This window comes from Ostrinia nubilalis, chromosome 14 (genome assembly GCF_963855985.1).
Source record: "Ostrinia nubilalis chromosome 14, ilOstNubi1.1, whole genome shotgun sequence".
Classification (NCBI taxonomy): Eukaryota; Metazoa; Arthropoda; class Insecta; order Lepidoptera; family Crambidae; genus Ostrinia; species Ostrinia nubilalis.
The window spans coordinates 6695391-6721906 of record NC_087101.1 but is presented as its reverse complement, the minus strand read 5'-3'; the positions used below and the strand labels follow the sequence as shown (position 1 = coordinate 6721906).

The 26516-nt window shown below is 35.8% G+C and overlaps 3 protein-coding genes across 4 annotated transcripts; 1 reads left to right on the top strand and 2 right to left on the bottom strand.

The window, feature by feature from the left end:
- Window positions 1-1306: 1306 nt before the first annotated feature.
- Window positions 1307-12893, bottom strand: LOC135078046 (shootin-1-like). 2 transcript variants are annotated; one of them, XM_063972604.1, is made up of 6 exons: window positions 12113-12893; window positions 10372-10460; window positions 9959-10176; window positions 9449-9683; window positions 4353-4501; window positions 1307-1932 (listed from the first exon to the last, which is right to left on the bottom strand). In XM_063972604.1, exons 1-6 carry the CDS (start codon window positions 12780-12782, stop codon window positions 1719-1721), a joined length of 1575 nt encoding a protein of 524 aa, XP_063828674.1. In that variant the 5' UTR covers window positions 12783-12893; the 3' UTR covers window positions 1307-1718. The 2 variants fall into 2 exon arrangements, with proteins under 2 accessions (XP_063828674.1, XP_063828675.1); XM_063972605.1 differs by lacking the exon at window positions 12113-12893 and adding an exon at window positions 11035-11168 and having other exon boundaries at window positions 1312-1932.
- A 151-nt stretch (window positions 12894-13044) lies between these two features.
- Window positions 13045-17009, top strand: LOC135078047 (beta-1,4-N-acetylgalactosaminyltransferase bre-4-like). The gene is made up of 4 exons (XM_063972606.1): window positions 13045-13532; window positions 13604-13876; window positions 14184-14399; window positions 14558-17009. Exons 1-4 carry the CDS (start codon window positions 13198-13200, stop codon window positions 14685-14687), a joined length of 954 nt encoding a protein of 317 aa, XP_063828676.1. The 5' UTR covers window positions 13045-13197; the 3' UTR covers window positions 14688-17009.
- On the bottom strand, window positions 17008-20183 carry LOC135078048 (motile sperm domain-containing protein 1-like). Its single transcript, XM_063972607.1, has 4 exons — window positions 19962-20183; window positions 19705-19868; window positions 19119-19285; window positions 17008-18859 (listed from the first exon to the last, which is right to left on the bottom strand). Exons 1-4 carry the CDS (start codon window positions 20080-20082, stop codon window positions 18670-18672), a joined length of 642 nt encoding a protein of 213 aa, XP_063828677.1. The 5' UTR covers window positions 20083-20183; the 3' UTR covers window positions 17008-18669.
- Window positions 20184-26516: the final 6333 nt, after the last annotated feature.

Below are 26516 nucleotides of genomic sequence, written 5' to 3'. Positions count from 1 at the left end.
TCTAAACTGAATAAATATTTTTTGATTTGATTTGATTTGAATATTTATTCATTTTTACAATTCAGAGTTATTACGAAGTTTAAAAATTAAAGTTCTGGTTTTGAAGATGCCGAGTTAAAGTAGCCGCAATACACTCGTGGCATGTTTTTTGAAAATACAGAGGACAGTGCATGCAATAAAATTATTATTAGAAACACAACGCGCGCGACACTCGCGACGGATGGACTGCGAGGTTCGCTTAGAGCTCGTGTAAAGCGTGCGTCTGTGTGCGTGAGTCTGATTTCGAGCGTTTGTATGAAGCTTCCGTACTGTTTGATTTATCTACTGTGGTATGGGCATGTATGGAAGTGCGCACACTAAGTACGCCGATTCGATTTGGCCGATTCTTCATACAAATTAAAATCGGGCACAACTATCGGCCAACTAAAAATCAACGGTGTGCGCCTACTCTTAATGGTTAATAATCCACCATTATTACCTACACATTAATAGTCGTCCAAACACGAATTTTGACGAAACAAAACTGCTAACATCGACGCTTCACATTCCCACCAAGAAGCTCCTTTTGTTTCAAAATATTTAAGACATAATTATTTATGCCAGTCAATCAAAACTTTCCTGAATCCCGTTGACACATTGATAACTTCTTTTCATCCCGAATTTGGTCCATTCTTCCCTCATTCGACTATAACAATCACAGCGAATATTGTTTTAAATAGGTACCTACTTAAGTTTTTAACAATTAATCCTACATTCGGCGTCAAATAAATCGCACCTCCCGCGTCTAGCACTTTTCAAACATATGAATCCCCACTTCCCACCAATAATGGTACCATTTAAAAGCCTAGTTCTAAACTTCATTTCAAGGAAAGGTTTTTACCCCAAAAATGTGACTAAGTAAATGTGTCTTTAGAAGGATCCAGTCTCTTCTTAAAGCGACAGGTAAGTAACTAAGTAAGTACGCTTGAGCCAACTTTTATGGCTATAAGTAAAACTCTATCCATTCTGTTAAATCATTATTTGGTTTTGTAACCACAAAAATTGGTTTAAGTAGGTACGTGGTCCCAGAGGTGAGCCCCAAGTGAGCACAGAGGCCTTTTTTCAAGTCACTATTTACTTGATGTTAATGGTTTTACTGGTATTACTATTCAATATTGTTGGGCAAAGGTTGACAAGAAAAGAATTCTATCATTTATGGCATTAAGTTCGCCTTTTGTACCATTAATTTATTCGCAATAATATTTGAAAGAAATAGGTAAGTAAAGGAAACAATTCATTTTTTTAATTAATAATAGCATTTATTGATTTTTACACTACAAATTCAATCAAATAATTAATTTAGAGATAATAAAATATGGATTTATATTTTCTTGTCAATACTAATAAACGTAAATTTCAAAGGATTCTTTACAATTCTAAATGCTAATAATATTTAAATTAAAGTGATCGAAACTTGATTGATGACCAAATGACCATGATTATTGTAAATATTACAGCCAAAATCATACAAAATTATATTAAAAGGTATTAAGTACGATTGTGTAATAGCAAAGCTAAATATTCTAGAGTAATCAACACTTCTAGAAATACTTTCAAGTATCGGCCAACTCCGAAGCCTTAATTAAGGAGGTATTAATAGTTCCTCTAATAATATACTAATCGCTAAATTATTGATCAGCTTACTTCAAAAAATTGCAAGACAAAGACATGAAGAAAGGTTATTTTAATGCACCACAGTTATTAAAATTTATAGGTGTTATTTGCACACCGCGAGGTAGCGAGTTAGATCGAGGGGAGCGTGGGCCGTGTGGAGATCGCGCGGCGCGGGAGGCGGGATAAGGCCGCGGGCGCAGGTCTTCCGCGCTGCGGAAAGACCCACGGGCCACGCGTCGTCTGTACAGTGCGGTTGTTGAAGTCTCCTGCAGGAGGCACCTTGAGGAGATAAATAAATAGAATTATTTAAATTGGAAGTCCATGTTTCTAACAGAACATTTACTTATTTAACCCTAAATGCATAGTGTTGCCATATCGATACCTCTGGGCTCAAAGGTCGTAAAGGACAAAATACCGAAAATGAGTTATTTATACAGTTTTACTCAGAATTTAATTCTCTATCGATCTGTATATTTAGTTTGTCGAAATTCTCAAAAAAAGTGCCTTTACGACCCATCATTTTTAATAAGCTAAACAGAAATCATCGTGAAAATTGGGATGTAAATACCATTTGATTTTTTAGTACAGTTACCATGGTAGTAAAGAACAAGTAAACACAATTGTTTGGGCGTATAATGTACATGAAGTATATGTATTGTCCTATACAACCTAACATTTTCATACCAAAGTCTAAATAAATTGTCCTTTACGCCCTTAGATTATCTAAACAAATATTTTTAAAATCTACAAAGAGAAGATATTATAATAACTGATAAGGTTAATTTTATAGACGTTTCTTATTGCATTTAAGTTGGTGCGTTTGGAACAAACGAAAGAACTAAAAAAATCATCAAAAATATATAATAAAACTATTTTAGAGTGAATTTATGTGATTGTACAATATTGAATGATGACATCTATCTACATCGGGTAAAGTAATGTTGCTTTTTATTATTTCTCATATTTGAAGAAACTACGTATTTGTTAGGTAAAAGATCATTAAAGATGATTTAAGAAAATGAAAACATGATATAGCATGCTTTTATGATTTTTATGATGACTATCCTAACTTAATTAAGTTAGAACAGTCACAAGTCTTCACAAAAATTTAAAAAATTAAAAGGCTAAATTTGTTAAAATATTATGAGAAAGAAAGTCACCTTACTGTAGTACCTTAAGGTGTCATTATTTTCTATGCACAAATCACACAAATGCTACACTTATCAATTGTTTTTAATGATTTCCTAGTAATTTTGACTAACGCCCTTGGTCAAAACCACTTTTACTGTAGGTACTAACAATTATAATAAATCAGTATAGTTTTTAAGGTTATTTGGATCAGCTAATAAAGTATAACTAGTAGGAAAAATATGTACGCTTAACATAGGAAAATATAGTGTCAGTTGAGACTTAATGTACTAAAAAGCGTGAATGCACTTTTATTCGAAGTTATATTTTTATTGTAAAAATAATTGGCTTTTAAAAACGGTATTATGTAGGAGTAAAGTAAGTGGATGTACTTTACTGGAATGAAAAACTTCCTACTTGTAATCTTACTTACCTAACCTTTCTTTTGTACCAAGTACAATGACATAATTTCAAGCTATTATGAATAACAATGTTTAATCTATTTAGAATTTAGAATAATTATAGTTTGGTTTTCGTTTGTCCTTAATAATTATATATTTATTTATTTATTTAAACTTTTATGCCAAAATAAATTTGAACATAAGGCGAACTTAATGCACTAAAGCATTCTCGACCAGTTTACCTTTGGGTTGAGCAGAAAAGAAATTTGTTATATCTTAATAATTATATCCTATCTGCATTATCATAAGGTCAACTGGTTGACAGACTGCCCTATGGAATTAAGTCCGCCAATTGTAGTTTTTCGAAACAATAATAATGATTAAATAAATAAATAAAATTAAATTGGTTCCGGCTTTTCGTATAAAGTAGACATTATTATGAAGTTTTATTTAAAAACGTCATAATATTTATTTTATAAATTCGCTCTTATATCGGAAATGGTATTTTCTAGTTCGAAGATACCAAAACTTCTGCATGCTTAAATAATAGTTTCATAAATTGTGTGCATTAAATTATGAAGCTACGAAAAATCATATTATTTCATTTAAATTACCATAATTGATTAAAAATATGTGAAGAAATGGTATATCACATATCAAATACCATAAAACATTAAATATTTAAGCTGAATTATCAATTTACCCTTGCTTAATACCTTACCTGGGTATTCCGTTACGACCTATGAAAACCTATAAAACTATGTAAATTGTCATTTATTACCTTGGTTTTGTAGTTTTGTAAAATAAAAATAGACTTACGTCCTGAGTAACTTGCCTAGGACGAATATTTGAGGGGTGTAAAGGTCTTTTTATTGTAATTTTGAGGGCGTAAAGGAAATCTATCTCAGTAAATACAGCCCTAGTCCAGTTTTTCAATACCTCTTCGGAAAATGCTGTGAATTCTAAGCACTTTCTTCCTAGGTCATATTTTAATAGCTCAAAAAACAAAAAAGTTACTGTCGAATAAAAAAATAAAAAATCGTTTTTTGCTTCTCCTGAAAAGTCGTACTTTGTCCTTTACGACCTTTGAGCCCAGAGGTATCGATATGTCTACGAAGTACTTTTTTAAAAGCAACGAAAATCTGTGGGATGTTACATATTTAAACTTACTTCTCTAGTTCCGATAGTTGTTGCTTTGGCGTTGAAGCAGCGATTGGCCGTGATCGGCCCAACTTTGCTCGCGTGTTCTGAAGCATCTGCTGTGTCACTAAGGGCTGCATCGAGTCTTTAGGTACTGGTTTCGACCGCACTGGGTTGTCCTGTTGAATAAACGAAGACTAGAAACGCGCCGTTCGCATTAAGAATCATCTGAAAGATAATTTCTACATGTAACTAGCTACTAGTTATAATACCTAGCCATAGATTAATTCGTGACTGAGTTGGAAGATTACAGAATCTTATATATCTTATATCATCTGCAAATACTAACCGCAGGAAGTGCTGGTTAATTTGCTTTTTATAGTTACGCAAATTACGCTGAAAGTAGCCTTAGCCTGTTTGTGCAGATTACTGCAGATGGGTATTTCGCCAAAAATGGTCAATTTTGCCTAATTTCCTTGGTATGAAAAAAATTTTTGTTTTTAACTATTTTTAGTTTCCCACTGCATTAAGTAGCAAAAACTAAGCTAATATATCTAAAAGGGGTGTCATAATTCGTTTTAGAAACAAAGTTATAAGGTCATGAATTTTTGGTAGCCAAGGAAATTATTATAAATAATTGTTTCTCGTAAGTTTTCTTCTGTGGTTTGCTTTTTTTTGTTCGACCCATTTTTGTGTACCTTCGCAAGCAAACATTCCAATGAATATTGTATCATTACGACCTTTTTACACAACTAAGGAAGATAAATGCAGTAGATTGAGTTAAGAGTTAAAAACAAGTTGTTTTATATCTATTCTGATACCCATTTCTTAAAATGAAAATTATAAACTTATTCTAATAAAGAAATACTCAAAATTTGACTTTACGCCGAATTAAAAATGGTCTGTTATAATTTCCTAGGCCATTTTATGCCACGGAAAACAAGGAAATTAGGACCAAAGAAATTAGATTTATGCCTAAAAGACACCACAGACAAAAACCTATTTACCCTATGCATTTACAATTTAAATCATGGGTTTACCCCTACAGACACTGTGCAGGACGACTACAAATCGGCCGAGCGGAACCCCGCAGTAAATACATATACGCACCTATAGCTATAGATATGTAATAAATCATCGGCGCTCGGCAAGTACATCAAAAGACAGAGACAGCGCGAGTGCGCAAAGGACAGCGATAGTACGCGCGCCCGCAATAACCGCCCTTACGATCTACGAAATAAGGCTCATATCCGGACGCCTTATAGTTTGTTTACGACTTCCGCAAGTTCGAGTAAGTACTCGCGTATTTCCGAATACGGGCGGACCGCGTATTATTCTAGAAAATAGGCGGGATTTTATGGGTATATAAACCGACTGCCGGGCCGCACCTAGCATAGTCTTCTGAAATCAACCGAAGTGAATAGTCTCAAGACAGTCTCAAGAGCGCATAGTGAAGATACTGAATAGAAGAACGACTACAGCATAGACCTCGGACACCGTATAGCATCGCGACTTCGGATACGTTTCACCGCGCACCGTATCGACGCCGTCCTTCGACAAAGACGAGGCAACGATCCACCACCGATTATAGTATAGCAGTGCAGAGATTGGAGACACCGTCAGCGGAGTACCACCGTATACAGTCCACCGCTCTCCGTTCACCGCATCCGTGTACCTACTCCGCTCCGATTACCCGGTCTTCGTAACCGTTCCGTATATTTTTGTGACCGGATAAATAAACAGTCCTGCACATTTTTCTGGTCCTTCGAGCCGGATCATAAATAGTCCTGTACATTTTTCTGGTCCTTCGAGCCGGATCGTTGTCTACCGATCCCGAAGACATAGAACCTTCGAGAACACCGAAGCGGCCTTCGTGAAGTGGCATAGTACAGCACCGATAGAAGATGCCTGTGACAAGATCCAGGAAAGGCAACGCGAAAGCTTCGCAGCCCGCTATGACGTCATCACCGGAACCGACAGCGCAAGACATGACGTCATCACAGTCCGCCGTAACCGCACAGAAGGAACTGATACATTTGGAGCCTCCATCCGTAACAGACGTCACAGGAGAAGAACAGCACTTGACGGCTTCACCGAGAGAACCACTCGCGCATACCGATTGCGCCCGTCGACTAGCCAAGGCGGAGGCAGAGATAGCCCGCCTACAGTTAGAGCTTGCCATCGCCCGCCGCAAGATAATAGAGATGGAGTCCGATGAAGAGGATGACTCAGCATCTGTGAAAGGAGATGGCGACTTACAACCGCCATCCCCTGTAGCCGTCACCACACCGCAGCCGACGTCATCGAAGATAGATCTCACAGAACTTGCAACAGCCATCGCAACCGCAGCGCGCACCGGACAGCAGCCACAGTATATCGGAGAATTGCCGAACTTCAGTGGCGCGCACTACGATTGGCTCGCGTTCAAAGCAGCCTACAACGAGACAGCGAGTTTCTTCACCGAGTTAGAAAACATCGCACGACTCCGGCGGTCACTTACAGGACGAGCAAAAGAAGCCGTGACCTCTTTGCTCATCGTGAACGCGAAGGCGCACGACATTATGCGCACATTGGAGATGCGCTTTGGCCGCCCGGATTCAATAGCTCTGTCCGAGTTAGATCATTTGAGAAACCTACAGAGACTCACCGACTCGCCGCAACAGATTTGTGTGTTCGCTACTCGAATACAGAATAGCGTGGCAACTCTTCGTGCACTTGAGCGGACACACTACCTACATAATCCGGAAATAGTCTATAGTCTGACAGAGAAGCTAACACCGGCGCTTCGCTACCGCTGGTATGACTTCGCCTGGGAGCATACCGAGGAGGAACCGGACCTCATCAAGTTCAGCCGCTTCATCGAGCTCGAGGCCGAGAAGTGTGCCAAATTCGCCGCTCCCGAACCGATGTACAGAGAAGACAGTCACCGACACAGCAAACCGCAGAACACCCAGCGTGTATTCCACATAGAAGAGAAGAGAGTACAACAGAGATCGTCGTGCCCAGTGTGCGACGGCAACCATTCCGTTACCGACTGTGGCAAGCTGAGAAAAGCCATCAGCAGTGAACGCTGGGATATCGCAAGACAGAAACGTCTATGCTACCGTTGTCTTCGTACCTGGACAAGAGCACACAGATGCCCAGGGATACTGTGCAAAGTAAATGGGTGCAGAAAAACCCACCATAAATTACTGCACCACGAAACAGTTGCGCCTACAGAAAAAGTGAATGCAATAGTTTCACTTACGCACGTCGATGAAATTGCGGATAAAAATCGATCAGGCGCTAATAGAAATCGAAGCTCATCGCATAACCGGCGGGAGTTGTCGCAAGATAGAAACCGGCGGGAGTCATCGCCGCTTCCATACCGGCGGGAGGCTCCATGGCGTGGAAATACAGAAGAGAAGGAACAGCGTAGAAACATTATGAACCGCTCATCGTCCGTACCACGCCAAACACCGCGAAGTAAAGACAGACGGCGTTCAACAGCTGACTTCTATAGACAACGCCAAACTACAGTAACAAATTGGAGAACGAAGACTCCAGTACCGGCGGGAGATACAGAACCGCAACACCGTCACCGTGATAGTCACCTCCGCCACCATTTCACCGAGCAGAAACAGCAGTCGTCCTGCTAGCTGTTTTTCTGCATCGACGAGTCCGTCGCTGCACGGCGGGAGTATGTGCAGGACGACTACAAATCGGCCGAGCGGAACCCCGCAGTAAATACATATACGCACCTATAGCTATAGATATGTAATAAATCATCGGCGCTCGGCAAGTACATCAAAAGACAGAGACAGCGCGAGTGCGCAAAGGACAGCGATAGTACGCGCGCCCGCAATAACCGCCCTTACGATCTACGAAATAAGGCTCATATCCGGACGCCTTATAGTTTGTTTACGACTTCCGCAAGTTCGAGTAAGTACTCGCGTATTCCCGAATACGGGCGGACCGCGTATTATTCTAGAAAATAGGCGGGATTTTATGGGTATATAAACCGACTGCCGGGCCGCACCTAGCATAGTCTTCTGAAATCAACCGAAGTGAATAGTCTCAAGACAGTCTCAAGAGCGCATAGTGAAGATACTGAATAGAAGAACGACTACAGCATAGACCTCGGACACCGTATAGCATCGCGACTTCGGATACCGTATAGACAGGACTCCTACAGCGTGTGACATCGACCGCACCGTGTTCACCGTTTATAGCGTCACACCGCACATAGTATAGAAGCCACGAGGTACGAAGACGTGGCAACGATCCACCACCGATTATAGTATAGTAGTGCAGCGATTGGAGACACCGTCAGCGGAGCTTCTACAGTCTACAGTCCACCGCTCTCCGTTCACCGCATTCGACAGCCCACTCCGCTCATTCACTCCAGTCATCAGTTATCTGGCCTCCGACAGTTCCGTACAGTTTTTAGCCGGATAATAAACAGTCCTGCACAGACACTACATCTGTGTAAATAAACAATAAAATTAATCCATTGTTTAGCTGCAAAAAACCGTCCAAAGAAATTGACTTTTTAGTAAACAAAAACCCAAGGAGGGACTTACTTAAGCGATTTGTCGCGAAACTGATCAACGAAGTACTGTCCTGCCTCGATGGCCTCTTGGGACGAAATGGCCGAGTGTAACGGTGCAGTGCATTACATTCTAAGTTCTTTCGTTTCGTTACTAAAATGGTCGAAAAGAAGACCCAGGGAAATTATACTTTTGACTCGGACAAGAACTTAACTTCACTTTACTTCCTTCCTTTAAGTATTTGACATTTGAAGTTTTTATTTTCCGATAGCCAAACGTTTCTCAAATGTAAAGAGAGTGCTATTAGAATGAAATTACGCTTCAATTTGTTATAATGTACCTTCATTTTGGCAAACAACAGTAATGGACATAACAAGGAAATTAGAAAAACGACTTTTGATTAAGTTTTTCTACGGTATTATTTGTAGTTTCTGCTATTGTAATAGCAAAAACAAATAAAACTTTTGATGAACTTTCCCATAAAAATAGTTTTATACATATAGATATAAAAAAACATGTGTTCGCCTGCCTGGACACAGAAAATTTACTGTTTTGGCGAAATACCCAGATGCAGATTGCCTAAAATAACAAACTGACCTTTGTTTTCCTAAGTTTCACATTAGCTATGTCTTGCGGCGTGATAGTCAGCCGTGGCCCAGTGATCCTTGGGGGTGCAGATCCACATCTTGGTATTGTATGTGAGCGGACTAGTTTAGTCGCGGGTTGCGGAGGCGGTGGCGGCGGTGGTGGCGGTGGCGGTGGCGGCGGAGGCGGCGGTGGTGGTGCAGATGGTGCTGGGACTAGTATTGATGATTGTTGGCATTCATGTCGGCTGCAAAATGAAGGAATATTTTATGACAATATTCGTTAGTAAATGCAATGGTTTTTGTCTAATCACAAATTATCTAGGGCTCTAGGCTAAAGTAGGTAAGGCCAGTATAGGCATTAGCTTCTTACTTACTTAGTAGTAATAGTAAATAGTATTAAGTTACCTACTAGGTGACATACCTAGAAAAGAAACTGGATAACAAAAATAAACGGAATATTTAAACACATGAATGATGAAACAAGCTAGCCTGGGAAAAAATAGTCGTTGGTACTTATTACCTGAGCTTACCCTCCAGTTCTTCGAGCTTAGTCATCATGTTTTTCATTTGTTCTTGTAAGAAAACATTCTCCTGAGCTAGCCGCGTTTGTTTGTTGTCAACTTCCTCCAAATACTTTTTGAGTTCTGTAATTTCTTCATTTTTTTCAATGAATGTTTCTTTCCGACCAATGGGTTCTCTAATCATGTCAGAGTACAAGCCTGTGATAGACTGGTACCCCTGAAAATATGGAAAATAATCATAATTATAGAAAGACTCGGTGCAAAGTATTACGTAGTTATGAGATAATTTAAAACCCAATAGGTACTTAGTTTTGCAGTTGTTTACCTCTATGATCTGTATAAGTAGGTAACCCACCATTATCAGAAAAAGTATTATAAAAGATAGTAAACCTCATAATCATATGACTCTTACCTTTCTGCCAATCCATGCACATAAATCAACAAACCGCCAAGACCTCGCCTTATTTCGACGATAACTTCTTTCTTTCCTCGGCGTGCCACCTGCCAACACAAACCACTCCACCTCACTCAATAGTCCTGTGTCTAAACCGCACTCTACTTCTACTTCTAGAGTTAAACCGTTGCAACTATTCGCACACATCATTAACAAAACTAATAATAAAGTCTTAACAACAAGAACGGACTTTGTGTATGTCTCATTTCGGCCGTTAGATTGAAACAGAACTTGATCAAACTTGAAATTGACGACACAGTGATGATGTCACGCTGTCTCGACTCTTGAGCGCCATTGACCCGAGAAAAACACTATTATCAAACAAATAAGTGGACCAATAAAGCTGATAATGAAATTGTATAAAATAAAAATGAATTCGTTGGTCTGTATGTCTGTATGTAATTACCTACTTACATGTGTCCAACCTTTTAACTAGTTTCAGTTCTTTCTTTCAAACCTTAATGAAGGTTAATCGTTTTCATCATTATTAATAATTATAGAAATAAGGTCACGCGAATTAACACCTACCTACCAGTTAAATCGACTCGCCGTTAAAGGTTAAAATTAACTAGTTGAAAGATCATAGTATGTAATTATATTAATTCTGTATGCATTACTTACTCATTCATTGTTTCCTAGAAATTAAGCGATAGTTAAAAAGTAAAATGTTTTTTTATATTACAAAATTAGTTGAGTAAAAAAACTTTTTCTACAATCAATATTTTATGCCTACATTTGACTTGAGACGATGATTAACATCACTAATGTGTCCCTCATCATGTCTATAAATAGATTGTTGAAACTCACTGCAGTGAGGTCACCACAGCCCGCAAAAATGTTACATAACGTAACATAACTATTGTGTGGGGATCGAACCCGCAACCGTGTAGATCGGTAGCCGAACTAGCCTTCACTCACGCTGCCACTGTCATGATGCCACTCGGTAGACGAGAGTTAAAAGTTCAAAAACTTTTAAACTAAACTCCGATTTTTAATTCGACGGAATTTTGACATTTCAGAAGTGTTGTCAACATTGAAACATTCCCATTATGAATGGAGAGCATTTTCACAAATTAAAAAATAATCCTTTCTTGAATTTAAGGTTTCACTTGAAAAACTAAGGCTTAAAAATGTACTGATCATTTCAAAATGGTTATTTGAATTTTTATTATCATATTTTTTAAGTTACAAAAAAAATTGGGAAATTATTTTTCTATTACTGGACTCCCTGGCCAATAATCCATGGGTTACAAACCTTTTTTATGAAAATCCTTTTGTTAATAAAATCTTAGGTTCATAAAATAACCAATTTAACAAGATGCCAATTTTATAATCCAAGTTGATTATGACGACGATAATGATGATTGATGATCAACACATATTTTCGTTAATGATAATATGTTGTTTTACTGTGTTAAAAACACGTTTTTTTCTATTTAAACTCTAAAATGTACATAATAATTAGTGTACATTGAATTGACACAACAAACAATAGTTCATTCTTGTAAGTTGTACTTGATGAAATTTCATTTCATATTATTTATTAATAATTCAAAGCAAAAAAGGCTTATTACATCTGAATTGTCAAAAAATGACAGCTGTCAGAATTCCGTCGAATTAAAAATCGGACTATAAGTTAGGTAAGGCACCGTATCAAATTAAGCCTAGGCTGAAAGTTTATCCAATTCATAATACATACCGGACGTGTTATCTTCATGACAATTTAGTCTGCTAAGATTAGTACTCTTCCTTGATCGTTGTAGAGCATCCCTAAATAGATTCGAATCAGATTTCAGTCTCCTCTTCCTAACTTTAAAAGAATGGTTGCTGTTAACAGATTTGAACGATATCTCTGAGGCGCTGGTCAGAGCGCTTGTTGAGTCCCCAAGAGATGCCTTGGGGTCTGAAATATCTGACGTACTCGATGTACACGATTCGGTACATTTCGTCTTTTTCCAGGGCCGAAGTTCCCTGTTGTCACCGCTAGATTTACACCTTTGCCGTTTACTTCGCAAGTAATGATCAGAATTTTCGTTAGACGTTGATTCACGTGCATTGTAGTCGTCGGTAAACGACAAACTTACGTCCCTTAGGCTGCAGTTTATTGCTAGCGCTGGTTCCGTCTGAGTTGAACTGTGACTCTTGTCCTCCGGGCTCACAGTGCCACTCACCATGATGCTCACAAAAGGTGGGGTCTTGTTAGCAGTCTCTTTACTTTGATCACGAAAGGAAGCATAGTAACTTCCGTCCCAAGATGTATCAATAATGTCCTCTTTAGAGCATCTTCTTAAAACTTCAACGGAATTAACAAAATCAGCAGCGTCGTCGTTGTCGTTGATTAGGATTTCCTTGTCGTCTTTCAACGTCATTTTATTATTTTAATTTATTTAATAGCCAGCTTCTCTTTCCCTCAATTTTAACAAGTTTTGGATAATTTTTTTTCTAGAGTATGTAATTATCTCACGACAAAGTAAAAGATTTTCTCTCACTAATCTTGAAACTTGAGACACTCACATAGATTTTTATAAAATACATACCCCCATTACATCATTTTGTTCATCTACCCTCATGTGTGGTCAACGTTGTGTGCGAGTAGCTTAATATAGTTGACAGCTTTCTCATTTAACCTGTGCTACTGACAGAGGACATTTTAAAAATGTCATGATTTGATTGACAATTCAAAATTTGTTGTGCGGGTTTTCGACAGGGAAATTTGTTTTAATTTTTAAAGGAATTGATTAATTTTAATATTGTGTTCAACGGACAGAAAGAAACAAACAAAAAATGCGTAATGCATGCAAGAAAAAAGTTTTGTATTGTGGAATTATTATCATAGTGTTGATTATTTTTCTGCACCCCGATATGAATGCTCGGAGGTCTTACGAATATATTGAAAAAGAACTCATACCGGATACTTTGTACGAGGAAACTGCTGTTAATTTCACAAGCAGTGCCATCCTCGAGTGTGACTATCACGATGTGCTGTTTGACGACACAACCCTGTCTGATAGTCTCGTTGACGGAGACTTGATCGAAGGCCATAGAATAAGAGAAGGCGGTGAATTTTCTCCCTCTGATTGCAAACCTAAATTTAGTACGGCTGTTATAGTGCCCTATAGGTCAGTAAACCTAAAATGGTAATAGTAAAAAATCTCTATCAACAATCAATGTTTGTTTTATATTCTTACAGAGACAGAGCAGAGCAACTGCGCGGTTTCTTAGTCTACATGCATATGTTCCTACGTCGCCAGAGCATACATTATCGTATCTTTGTTGTTGAGCAAGTGGACACCCGACCGTTTAACAGGGCAAAGCTCTTGAACATTGGTGCACTAGCAGCAATGCGTGCTGGTTACCCTTGTCTGGTATTGCATGACGTTGACCTGTTACCATTGAGGCCAGCTAACTTGTATGCATGCACTAAATGCCCAAGGCATATGTCTTCAAGCATCAATAAGTTCAGGTATAATAAATTGGACATTCCCATCAATAAGTAGTTAGTTGAGCCTCTTATCAAGTTGTGTTTACATTTTTGTTTTCTTTTTAGCTCTCAGAGTAGAAGATTTAAAGTTTTCTGAACCATAATAATTGTAAAGAAGATTTAGTTCTTTTATTTAAATTTTTGGTTGTTGCTATGCACCCTTAATTTGGTTGACCACTACAGCTTCAAAGCACTTTGTGTAAGTACCTTTATTTTTTGCATTTATTTCAATAAGTTCTTAATTTTTTTTTAACTTTCTATTATACCTTTAGATTCATCTTTTTTTCAGGTTTGTGTTACCATATTTAAATCTATTTGGTGGTGCTATAGCAATCACATCACACCAGTATAAAACAATCAACGGAATGAGCAATGAGTATTTTGGTTGGGGAGGAGAGGATGATGACCTCTATGCTCGGATGGAGAGTGAGGAATTAAAGATGTGTCGGTTTGAACCTGAAAACAGTAGATACCATATGATGAGCCACAAAAGTCAACATACTGGGTAATTAACTTTTTTACAATTTTTTGAGTCAAATATAATCCTAGAATAAACACAAGAATGCAAATTTTATTTAAGTCTAATAATATTTATGACTCCAGAATAAATTGATGCAATGTTTCATGTATGTGTTTAACCATTGTTATTATTATTGTTTCCAGAGATAGGAGAAAGCAGGTAGTGAAGTATGAGAAAAATGGAATCTCTGATGATGGCCTAAAAAATCTGAAGTATACAGAAGTTGCAACAGTTCTTCATCCACTTTTTACTCATATCATGGTAGACTTGTAGCATATCTTGTTCCTGGAAAGTTTTATCTACACTCATCATATCACAAAATCAAACTTTGCTTAAGCTAATTTAAAGTAACTTATTAGTAATTTTCACTCCTAAAAGTAGACTTATCATTAGGTATAATTAGGCGCTAGAAATCAGGGATTGACTCTTGCTGTAAGTTAATTTTTAAGATTACAGTCAAATAACGGCCTATATGGTTATATTCCTCAGTAAGTAGGTTTTAGGGTATAGTTAATTCTGGGATATTATTTCGGAATATTAGGACGTGAAATACCAAAAGTCGCTGACATAGCCCGACGGATTAGCAAGCTGAAGTGGCAATGGGCAGGGCACATAGTACGCAGAACTGACGGCCGATGGGGCAGAAAGGTTCTGGAATGGAGGCCGCGTACCGGAAAACACAGCGTGGGACGTCCACCTACAAGGTGGACCGACGACATCGTAAAGGTAGCAGGGAAGCGCAGGACGCAGGCCGCTACCAATCGATCAACATGGAAAGCATTAGGGGAGGCCTATGTTCAGCAGTGGACGTCCTATGGCTGAAATGATGATGATGAAATACCAGAATAAAAAAAATATCAGTTCAATTTCTACTCTTAAGTTTTCTCTAAATTAATTTATTTCTTTATTTTTCCAGGGTTCCCTGGTACCCTAAAGTTAAAACAACTTTTAAGGGTTGTACTATACTTGTTTTTTTAGGCTATTATGATTTCTATGACCAATTAATAATATCTAGAATAATTAGATAGAGCTAATTTAACTCGCCAAGTACTTGTGACGGGATTTTAACAACCGTTTTACGTCCAATTAGCATCTAGTAATGTAGTCGTAGCACCAAAAAAATCACACGTGCAGTTCTCTACCTACATAGTAGTTTTCTTACCTATTCGCTACAGTAGCAAGTACATCCCAGTCGTTCTACTGCAGTGTAGCGTATAATCTGCAGTCTAATTTAATATTCTGAATTTTAAATAATTGTATCATTATTTTTAAACTTCAATAAATCTTATTAAAATTAGCACTCGAAAAAGTATTTAAGAGGACCACTTAGATAATATTTTTGTCTTAACTATCAGCTAATAATCATAATCATACATTTCTCATTAGCCTCTCAACACGCACTGCGTCAGTTAATGCATTCTAAGTAAAAAAAAGGAATCGTAGTCACAAATCTCGGCACAACTATAAATAATAGGCAGTCAAATAACGAGGTAAAGTTAATTACAGGTATAACCCGATCGAGCTAATGAGGGCTATCGTTTTAGCGCTCACCAGTTAGCGCCACTGTAGAGTAAGGTCCTGTCACTTGCTAGTAGCGAAGACAGTGGCACCAACTGGTGAGCGCGAAAGTGGTAGGAGGACTATCGCATTTGCACTCATCAAGATGGCGCCACTGTAGAGTAAGGTCCTGTCAATCGCCAGGGGTGCCAACTGTTAAGTATAAAAACGATAGCCCTCATTGCGGACCTCGCTGGAATGCGACTCTCCCTCCCACTCGCGTGCACGAGCGTCGATGTGACGTCACGGCCGCCAGGTGCGCAGCTAACTCGACCGGGTTTCAGGCGGTAGTGGAGCGTGTGACATAAAATCGTTTTGACACAGAAACCCTCCCGCTATCGCAATATGATTACTAGCTTTCCGCCCGCGGCTTCGCCCGCGTGGAATTTTGTCTGTCACAGAAAAACTTTATCGCGCGCGTCCCTGTTTCAAAAACCGGGATAAAAACTATCCTATGTTCTTTCCCGGGACTCAAACTATCTCTATGCCAAATTTCATCAAAATCGGTTGCGAGGTTTAAGCGGGAAAGCGTAACAGACAGACAGACAGACAGAGTTACTTTCGCATTTATAATATTAGTTGGGATTTGGTTATGATGCGCTATACCTGTTCTAACAGAGAACTAAATTCTAGTACTGATTTAGTAATTTCCTGCGAATGAATATGAAAGCTATCGAAAATGTATGTATTGTTCACAGGATTTATTTGATTAATTTATTGTAAAAATAGATAAGAAAGTGTGTATCCAATCAACCCCGTTGTTAGTTTTTAAATAAGTACTCTGCTGTACATATCATTGTACTTTAATTAATTGTATAAACGACGTATTGTGATACTAAAGTCTATTATACCTATGTACTAACTATTTAATTGTTAAGTGGCTGTTAATTGCAGACAATAAAATATGGAATTAAAGAAATCAGAAATGTAATCGAAATTCTACTTGCTCAATGTTTATACGCAGGGAATTGTATTGTGATCTTAAACTCGGCTGTCGTTTTTTTGTTATAATTACGAAAATAAATGATTAAGAGCATACTTTTAAAATTTCTTTATAATTAGTCGATATCCTTCTCAAATAAGTAGCAAAAATTCTCATTCCCAATAGAAAAATACAATGAGATACAGGAACAATATAAAAGGCAATGTTCTGATTAGTCATATTTTTGGCATAACACATCAATGGTGGTCCCAAATCACAAAGAATTTTAAAGGTAAAAAGTTAGGACAAGTACAACTTAATACGTAAACTTATTTTACAACAAATGTAGACCAATTTCGAATTTGATAAAATTATTTTACAAGTCTGTTTAAGTAGTCATGGATTTTTAATTTTAATAAATGCTTTTTTCTGTACCTTAGGTTTAATCATCAATTTATTTACAGCTATTATGGATTTTCTTCAAATATTTATAAGCACTAAGCTAATTTAAAATACATTACTTAAAGATATCTACAACCAAAGTGTAATACTTTCTCAATAAAGTCGCGATACTTAAAAGTAGTCAGTTTTTCAGATTAAAATATGTCGCATGGTTGTGAGTTTCCAAAATTCGAATACAATAAAATAGCACATAATATAGATAGATTCATTTCTAAGTGAAAAATTTAATTAATTTTTAAAATATCAATTCCAGGTGGTCTGCTGCCTTGAACGTGATTCAATTTTCTATCAATCCTAGGTTATCGTGTTGAAATTTTTTCTTCACTGAAAATAAAAGCTCTTGTTGAATTAATCATAGTCAAAACATTTCACCTTAGCAAAACTCAACCCCAAAAGTTGCGTCGTATCTTGTTTTCAAAATTACTACAAAAATATCACTTGTTTTAGTAAAATGGAGGTGTACCATCACGTTCAAGAAAGCAGAGCCCTAATTCACAAAATAAAACAGCACCTAGCTAAAGTAATGAGAGAACAAACTCTACTCTTATTTTAACATGCACCACAATATTAAGACCAAAATAAAATTATAAATCAATTCATAATTTTTTACTTGACATGTTTTAGACAAACCACAGCCCCACACAACACAAGGTAAAAAAATGACCCTGCTAAAAGGGATGTTTAATTTTAATTTAACTATCCATAGAAGGACATTTCCCACTCGAAAACCAGCACCAAAAGGATAATGTGTTCAACATGGATGCACAAAAAAGAATTTACATCCCTGCCTGGTGTTGAGTATACAGATTACAGATACAGTAAAGAGATGCAGTGAATAAATCTTAAGTAGAAGCAAGAACATTCAATGTAACATTAAAAATATTGTTATTATTAGAATTTCAGGATTTTTAAACAGTTCTATAAAACGCAGAGCACTTATTAAGACAACACATAGTTTAAACATGCAGCTGCCAGTGTCTATAATATTTACCCTGTTCATGAATATGATTGATTTAGACTAAAATAATTTAGAGATTGAATTAAATAGGCTGATGAGATATATGATGTGTTTCTGCTGTATGTAATTTAATTTAAACAAATTCTTCTACCAGATAAATCACAATATTTTACTATACAGTTTTGATGATGACCTTAAATTTTCATTAAACTCTATCTAAAAATCTGGAGAAAATTCCCATCGCTTGGATTTCATTCTATAATTCCCTTGAAACTGCCACAGAAGTGTAGCAGTAGTACTGATGGATTTATGAATGCTATGCCTAATGAGAGGTATGATTAAATCTTATGTAGATTCTAAGGTCTTAGTACCAACATACTTACTAACCCTAAAACAAAGGCAAATACTAGTTTGAGGTTGGAACCTATGTGGAGCCATTCTGGCCACTGTGTTTGGGTGACTTGCTCTGGTTGCGTTGGTAGCAGGAGAGCAGCGATGCAGCATATACTGACAGCAACTGCTACAACGTTTACTGGTTGTTGCTCTCTGAAATATGTAAATAATTCAATCACAAAACTTATCAGGAACTGTGAATTGCTTAACATAATTTAAAAATATTTTGTGTTAAAATACAAAGATGACAACACCATTTGCAACTATTTCAAGGTAAATAAGACTGAAAAAGACCCTACCAATTTAATACAGAAATTGATTTCCAAAAACAAGTTTCTCATTACTCTATTTTTATTCACTAATTCTTAATCATGACAAAAAAGGAATGAAATAACTCATAATTAAAGGTCACCTGTGATGTGAAGGGTGCTGACAAGAAACTCGTGGTTGCTCCTCTGCAGGCCGGATGGGAGCTGCCCTCGTGGTAAGTGGATGGAAGCTGTCACCCATACTCTCAGGATTTAAGATTGAAGGTTCGCCTTCTATTAGCTTCGTAGGAATATCTCTTTTGCCCAATGCCTGCAAAATTAATAAAGAAAATCATTTTATCCACAGTATCAAAACACACTTGCAACTAAATAACTTAATTGAATACAATTTTATTATTGTAACTGTTTCTGATTTAATAATCAGGTCAATGATACTGATCAGTCAAAAATAAGATTAAGAATGTAAGTACCTATAAAACAACTAATTATCAGTAGGCCAATTTAATACAAACAACAAGGCAAAATGACCCCATTTGTTTGAATGAAGTCAAATGGTCCTACTTTGCTGTTCTTGTGTTGTTAAAATTTTCGTGTGGTATTATTTCCTAACAATAGCAAAATGTTAATGATAATAGACTTCATCATTTTGTCCAAAGGTCAATTATTAGTAAAGCATGAGTGATAAGAAAGTTATCTATTAAAATAGTAATTTAGTTTAGAATAATATACCTGCTGGGTATTCCTGTCATACATAGTTATCCTGAACTTTTCTGTTGTGTCGCAGTGTGTAACAGCTGGCTGAGTGTAGCGTACGACAATGTCTATGCAACTTTGAGGGGCTATAACACCTTCAGGGTCTATCACCGTAAACTTGTTTGGAGATGTACATAGCACTAAAACGATAAAGGAAAAAGTAGTGGTATTTATTTTGCTTCGTCCCCTCAACAAACCACAATGCGAGCATCATCATAAAACCATTCACTTACCTTTAAAATTCACAGAGAAATCGTAAGGATTATACACAGTCAATAACTGCTTGTGCGTGTGTCTAGCACTAAGATAAAATTCAAGGGACACAGGAAATACGAAAACTGGGAAGTTCTTCATGTTTTCCGTTTAGAGAATACGCACAATCACAAAGGAAAACAAAAAATACGAAACGCTGAAGCCACTATACACAACTGACAGCTGGTTTGACAACAACAACAAATGACAGCTGATCAAATAGTGATGTACGGCTATGTCGGCTATTGCGGAGCGGTTGCGAAAGTTACAAAAGGAACTGTTATTTCTGAATCACTTTAAAAATATTTTTTAATTATTATTTTTAATAAAATTACTTCAATATCTTTTAGAGTTATGAGCAAAAATAACAGAAGTCAGGAACTCAGGAAATATGATCATTAAAATAGCTAGTAGAATTCGTGATTTATTATTAGAAGTACCTACCATTAAGTATCTAATAACACAGATAATATAATACTCTATACCTAAATTCTTAAGAAATTTCCTTAAATGTAAACAAACACTTCTGCACACAATTACACCATAATCACTTACGTGTTCATAATATCATACACATTATTTCACAAGCCCATGAAACCAACTTTATTCTCACGATTATACAAGTTTGGAATCAATCTTTAAACAAATTATTTTAGCAAAATATGTGGACGATGAAAATTTGTGAGACTTGTCAAAGTGACTTGAAGTTTAAAATTATGTGTTATCTCCATGTTGTCTCTGACACATCAGTGTTGTAACCTGTAAGTCATAGACAATAATCGGTAAATTTAATCGATTTTATTTCAATTATTCAATCATTATTATTACTGATTGCATTTAAATAGATTTAAATAGGGTCTTAATCAACAATGTATTTTTTCTTCATTGAATGTACTACTAATTGTTTAATGCATTGCTTTATAAAGCATTATAAATTCTTTCTATAGGTACGTAAGTACTACAATAATTTCAATCCGCGATTAACGAGAGGTTTTGTCGCCTCACTAGGGCACAGATTAAAAATGTTTTAATGTCAGTTGGCCATATTTGTTTACAAATAGGGAATTTTCTAAAGAATCCGAACCAGTGGGTAGACACTTCTCATACAAAAACTAGTCTCTATATGTAGCAATTGATATACAACCTTTTCCCTTAAGCAATAAAGTGCATTTTGGATTGATTTCACTATAGCAGGGGAACCCGCGGATCAATACCACCATACTAAAAATAATTGTTAGTGTCCTTATGTTGGTAGTATTGTTAGTTTGACAAATGAAAAAAAATGTCTGTCAATTGAGTTTGAGTTTTTAACCGGCGAATTGATTCGTGTGAAGTTATTTTCTCAGATTTGGTGCAGTATTACTGTAAATAAACTTTTCTGTCGTTTACGTTGAGTTGATTAAGTTCCTCCGTATCGGGCGTGATAAAGTTTGCTGTTCAGTGTTATGTTTTTTGTGAGATAGAGACTCTTTTAAATAAGCTGTGTTTCAACTTCTACAGAAGTTTAAACTCTTATTTACTTTTCTGTTTAATGGGTATGTTATCTACTTACTTGAAATATTAGATCTATTACAAATCTATTATTCATTAAAAACAACCCTATGTGATGAAAATGTAAATGTACTTTCAAAACTGGTAAATGCATGAACCAGGGCATTGACACTGGTTGGAGAGAAATTATAGGCTTTGTTTAATTAATACCTATTTCATTTTAGGCTTCTACTGATAATGGAGAGTAGAAACAACAAGAAGTGCGTTATTTGTAATAAGAGGCGAAGTCGTGGTGGATCACCCTTACTTTTGAGTAGGTTTCCTCTGGATTCTGACCGGTAAGTTTCTAATAACACTCATTTATTACAAGATAATTTTACTGATTGTGTAAACTTAAAGGCTGGGATTAATATTTTTAATCATAGTTACAGTAATTAACCATAACCAATTTTTAATTTCAGTATTTTGTTTCGTACTCTGTAAATGAATTGCATAACAATACTAAAAGAAATTAGTTGATGAATACATTTCAGTTTGTTATTCTTTTTCTTTTCTAATAGGTATTTCTTATTTCAGTTGTCGAATGTGGGTTAAAAATGCTGGCATAGAAGACTTAGCATATGTACCTATTGAAAAGTTACACCAACTGAAGTTTGTTTGTGGTGGGCACTTCACTCCTGAATCCTTCAATGCCAAAGGAACTCGGCTGAAGAACTCAGCTATTCCAACACTGGAATTGAGCAATCCCATCTTGCCAGATGAAGTTTTGACAGAGTTTCCTCTTCATGTAAAAGACTCCAATAAAGAAAACCTCAAGACAGGTATGATGATGACTTCAATTATTTTTTTTAAATTTAATTTACTATCTATCAATTTTTCTGAATTATTTAGATGTCTTAATTAATTTTCTTTGGTTTCCAAAACAAACCAACCGAATGCAATTTAACAAGGTTCTTTCTTTGTAACCACAAACATGTGTTGTATGCTTATCAATAAATAATATATAATTTCAATTATTAATTATATCTATACTTTGTTACAGTTCTTTATGATCATTCATATTGCATTCCAAAGAAGTCAAATCCAGTTGAACGAGGTATGTTTATCTAAAATTATACTAATAATATAAAAAGGAAATATTTAATTGTTTGTTTGTATTTGATCGGCTCCGTAACTCGAAGCCAAGATAGCCTAAAGTGCGGGTTAGAACCCCACAGCTTGAATATTGTAGTAAACCCACTCGTAACACAATTTAGCTTAGAATGTATGTTGAGTTAGAGGGACTTTAGTAATTTGTGTAATACAAATTCTTCAAAAAAAGTACCGGACCAATTTGAAAAATTTTAGGCAATCTACATTAATTAGCCAGGTCAGCTAGTTTAATAATATTTATAAGCTAGTAATTTTTAATGTGAGCAAGACATGTACTAGACTGATTGTACCCTAAAGTTGGGTAAGAACATGACATTTTATTACCCAATTCACATTTCATTATCTGCTTTCAGTTCCCCTTACAACTACAACCAAACAACTAAATTCAACATGTTTGGGAGCTGTGGATATACCAGATTCTGGTATTTCTGCGAAAACAACTTTTGAACCTCTTCCTTCTACTTCCAATGCACCAGAACATATGACCTATAAACCCATTACTCATGGTAAGTGTACAAACTAATTATTTACCTTCTAAAATATGCCTTCCCTCAAACTAAAGAATGCCACCCTGGATGCGTTCTGCAGTCTGCAGTCAGGTCAAAATGAACTTATGTGTACAACATTCTAGGTTTCTGTACATTTTATATTAATGCGATTTGACCGTGCGGATACGAACAAAGAACGCAAAGCACACGTGACTGATTGCCTTATCACGACCACTTACAGATTGTCTTGACATACCCGCAGACCGCATCCAGAATGCAGAACATTAAAACCTCTAAATGCCTTTAATTTAATATTATGTCATTGTTATTGAAGGTGGGCCCACGCTTCATATTTTATGAGAAGAGCTATCATTATCCTGTCTTTGCATTTTTTTAAAACTTGATAATGATTGATTGATTTGGAAATAATATGTTTCATAAAACAACAAAATAAATTTTAAACTAATTTGCATATTTATAATATTTCAGATGATAAAAACATTTGCCATCAAGATGCACAGGCAGAAATATTAGTCCACAGTTATAAAAGACCTAAGAAAAACATTGAAATGAAAGGTAAGATAAAACATACCTAATTTAAAAAACTAAGTAAAATTGCTGATTAATTAACCAATATTCAATTCAATTTGCTTTAATTTTGTTTTTTTTACTAATGGAAATGTTTTTATTACAGACACTTCATCAACATTTACAATTAAAGAAAAGAGGCTTTGGCGACAGTTACAAAATGCAAAAAAAACAATAAGGAATATAGCGAAGTCAAGAGTGAATTTAGACAAGTTAGATTCGGAAGTGCTGACATCGTTAGTAAAGGATGTAGTGCAGAATAACAAAAAAAAGTCACAAGGAAAAAGGTGGACTTTAGCCAACAAAATATATGCTTTGGCTATATTTAAACGGTCCCCTAAAGCATACCGCTATATGCAAAAGCTGTTTACGCTACCAAGCACTAAAACGCTCCAAAGGATTTTAAAAAATATACCAATGGAGCCTGGTATAAATAAAAATATAATTGATATGTTAGAGGCAAAAGCATCAAGTATGCCAAAGGAAAATAAATATTGCTCGTTAATATTTGACGAGATGGCGTTAAAGAAACGGATAATTTATAACGAAATTGCTGATAAAGTAGATGGCTACGTGGATTATGGAGAGGGCGAGAACATGGGACGAGAAAAGAAAATTGCAGACCATGCGTTAGTGTTTATGATACAGGGTGCTAAACATAAATACAAACAATATATTGCGCACTATTTTGTGGAAGGCACAATATCAACAGCAAAACTGGCAAAAATTATATCGGACATCATCAAAAAATTAAAAGAAATCGGATTTATGGTTCTAACAACAGTTACAAATATAGGAGCTCTTAACATGTTAAAAAGAAACTGTGGACAAGGCATAGATAGCAACTTTTTCTCTGTAAATAATGACAAAATTTTTATAATCTATGACATCCCTCACTTGTTCAAATCATTACGAAACAATTTCTTTAAAAGTGGAAATATGTCTTTCGATGGAAAAATTGCACAATGGAGGCATTTGGTAGTTGCAGAAGAACACAACAGAAATTTTTTAAATTTTAAAAAACTCAATAGTACCATTGTAAATCCAACATTCAAAACTAAGATGAGGGTGAAGTATGCTGCGCATGCTCTGAGTAATACCGTGGCAGCTATTTTAAAAATGATGGCATGGAAAGAAGTTTCTGATTGCAATGATACAGCATTTGTGATTGAACAGTTAGATAAACTATTTGATTGTACAAATGGTCCATCATCTTTAAATGACGTAAAGAAAGGGATCCGGGAAAATGTTTCCACATCAAGTAATCACATTGAGTCATTGACCTTTTATACTGATAAGTTAAAAACCATAAAATTTATAACAGCAGAAAACACGATACTAAAAAATGTTAAATGCGTAAAGGGATATCAAATATCTATCAAATCCTTAAACGATATTTGGGAAAAGTTAAAGAATGAAGGGTTTAAATATATGAACCTTAGACAGTTTAACCAAGACTCTCTGGAAAACTTATTTGGAATCATTAGGCAACACAGTGTAACCAATAGAAATCCCACTATCACGCACTTTACTGCAGCGCTTAAAACAAGCATGGTTACTGGGCTGAAAGTGCCTCATAGCAGAAGTGCTAATTGTGAAGCAGACAACAATAAACATATGCTGGAATATAAAGACATTTTAAAAACTAATTTAAAAACAACAGAAATAAAAATTAATGTTCAAGATTCCACAGACACTGAATTTTATCCTGTGTTGTCTATCCCGGACCCTGAAAACTTAGAACAGCCCATTGAAAATTTGTGTAGCCTTGAAAACCAACCAGTAGTATATGTAAGCGGGTATTTAGCTGCCAAACTATTACAGAACAGTTCTTGTTTAATTTGTGAAGAGTGTTTGAGCGTGAAAACTCCTGTTGACAATGATTTGTATGCATATATATCTCTTCGCGAATGGTGGCATGATAAAAAAAGTCTCGTTTATCCAACAATTCAATTATGTACCACCGTAAATGAAGCTAAACAATTTTATCATGACCATATTGCCGACCAGATATATATGGAAAATGTTGAAAAATTCATTTTCTTAATGTTGAGTACAAATTGTAATTTTAGTTGGTTTAAATGTCAACAACATAATAAAGAAATTTATGATAAGATGTTTAAAATATTAAGTTACCTTTTTCTAAGAAAAAGTTGTAAAATCATTAATGACAGCTTCATAAAAAGTGAACACAATTTTGCTGACAAAAGTAAAAAAGCACAGCAACAAAGCATTGAAAAGTAATCTTGAGGCTGAGGTTCGATCAGCTGATGAGAAAATTAAAGATGTTTATAAATAAAAATCCTATTTTTTCTTAGAAAAAGTTGTGAAAATAAAAGTTTACAAAATTATCATTTCTGTACTTTGTTATAATTTTCAATAATTCCTCATGCCTACAACTGCTATGTCATGTTCAATACTTATTGTAATATACCTATTTTATTTCGAAATAAATAATTTACGTTACAAAACTTCGTTTTACTTACACATAGTATAAAATAAAAATAGTAATCATTAAAATATTGAAGGTTCCTATACTAGATATCGATATGCAATTACAACCCTAGCAAAGTATCGATAATCGATAAGTTATTACGAACGTCACTAATACTGTCAGAAAATAAGTCATTATGTTGGTAGCTCCGCCTGTAGTTTGTGCGGTTGGTAAAGATTTGCGGGTCGTTCTCTAAAATGCATATGTGTGCGTGAGCTCAAAAAATATCTATGGAGTGCCGTCTCTTACTCTTTTATGCTCTTTGGAATCCGACTTTAATAATAAATCACGAATTTAACTTTAATAAGTAAAATAAAATAACA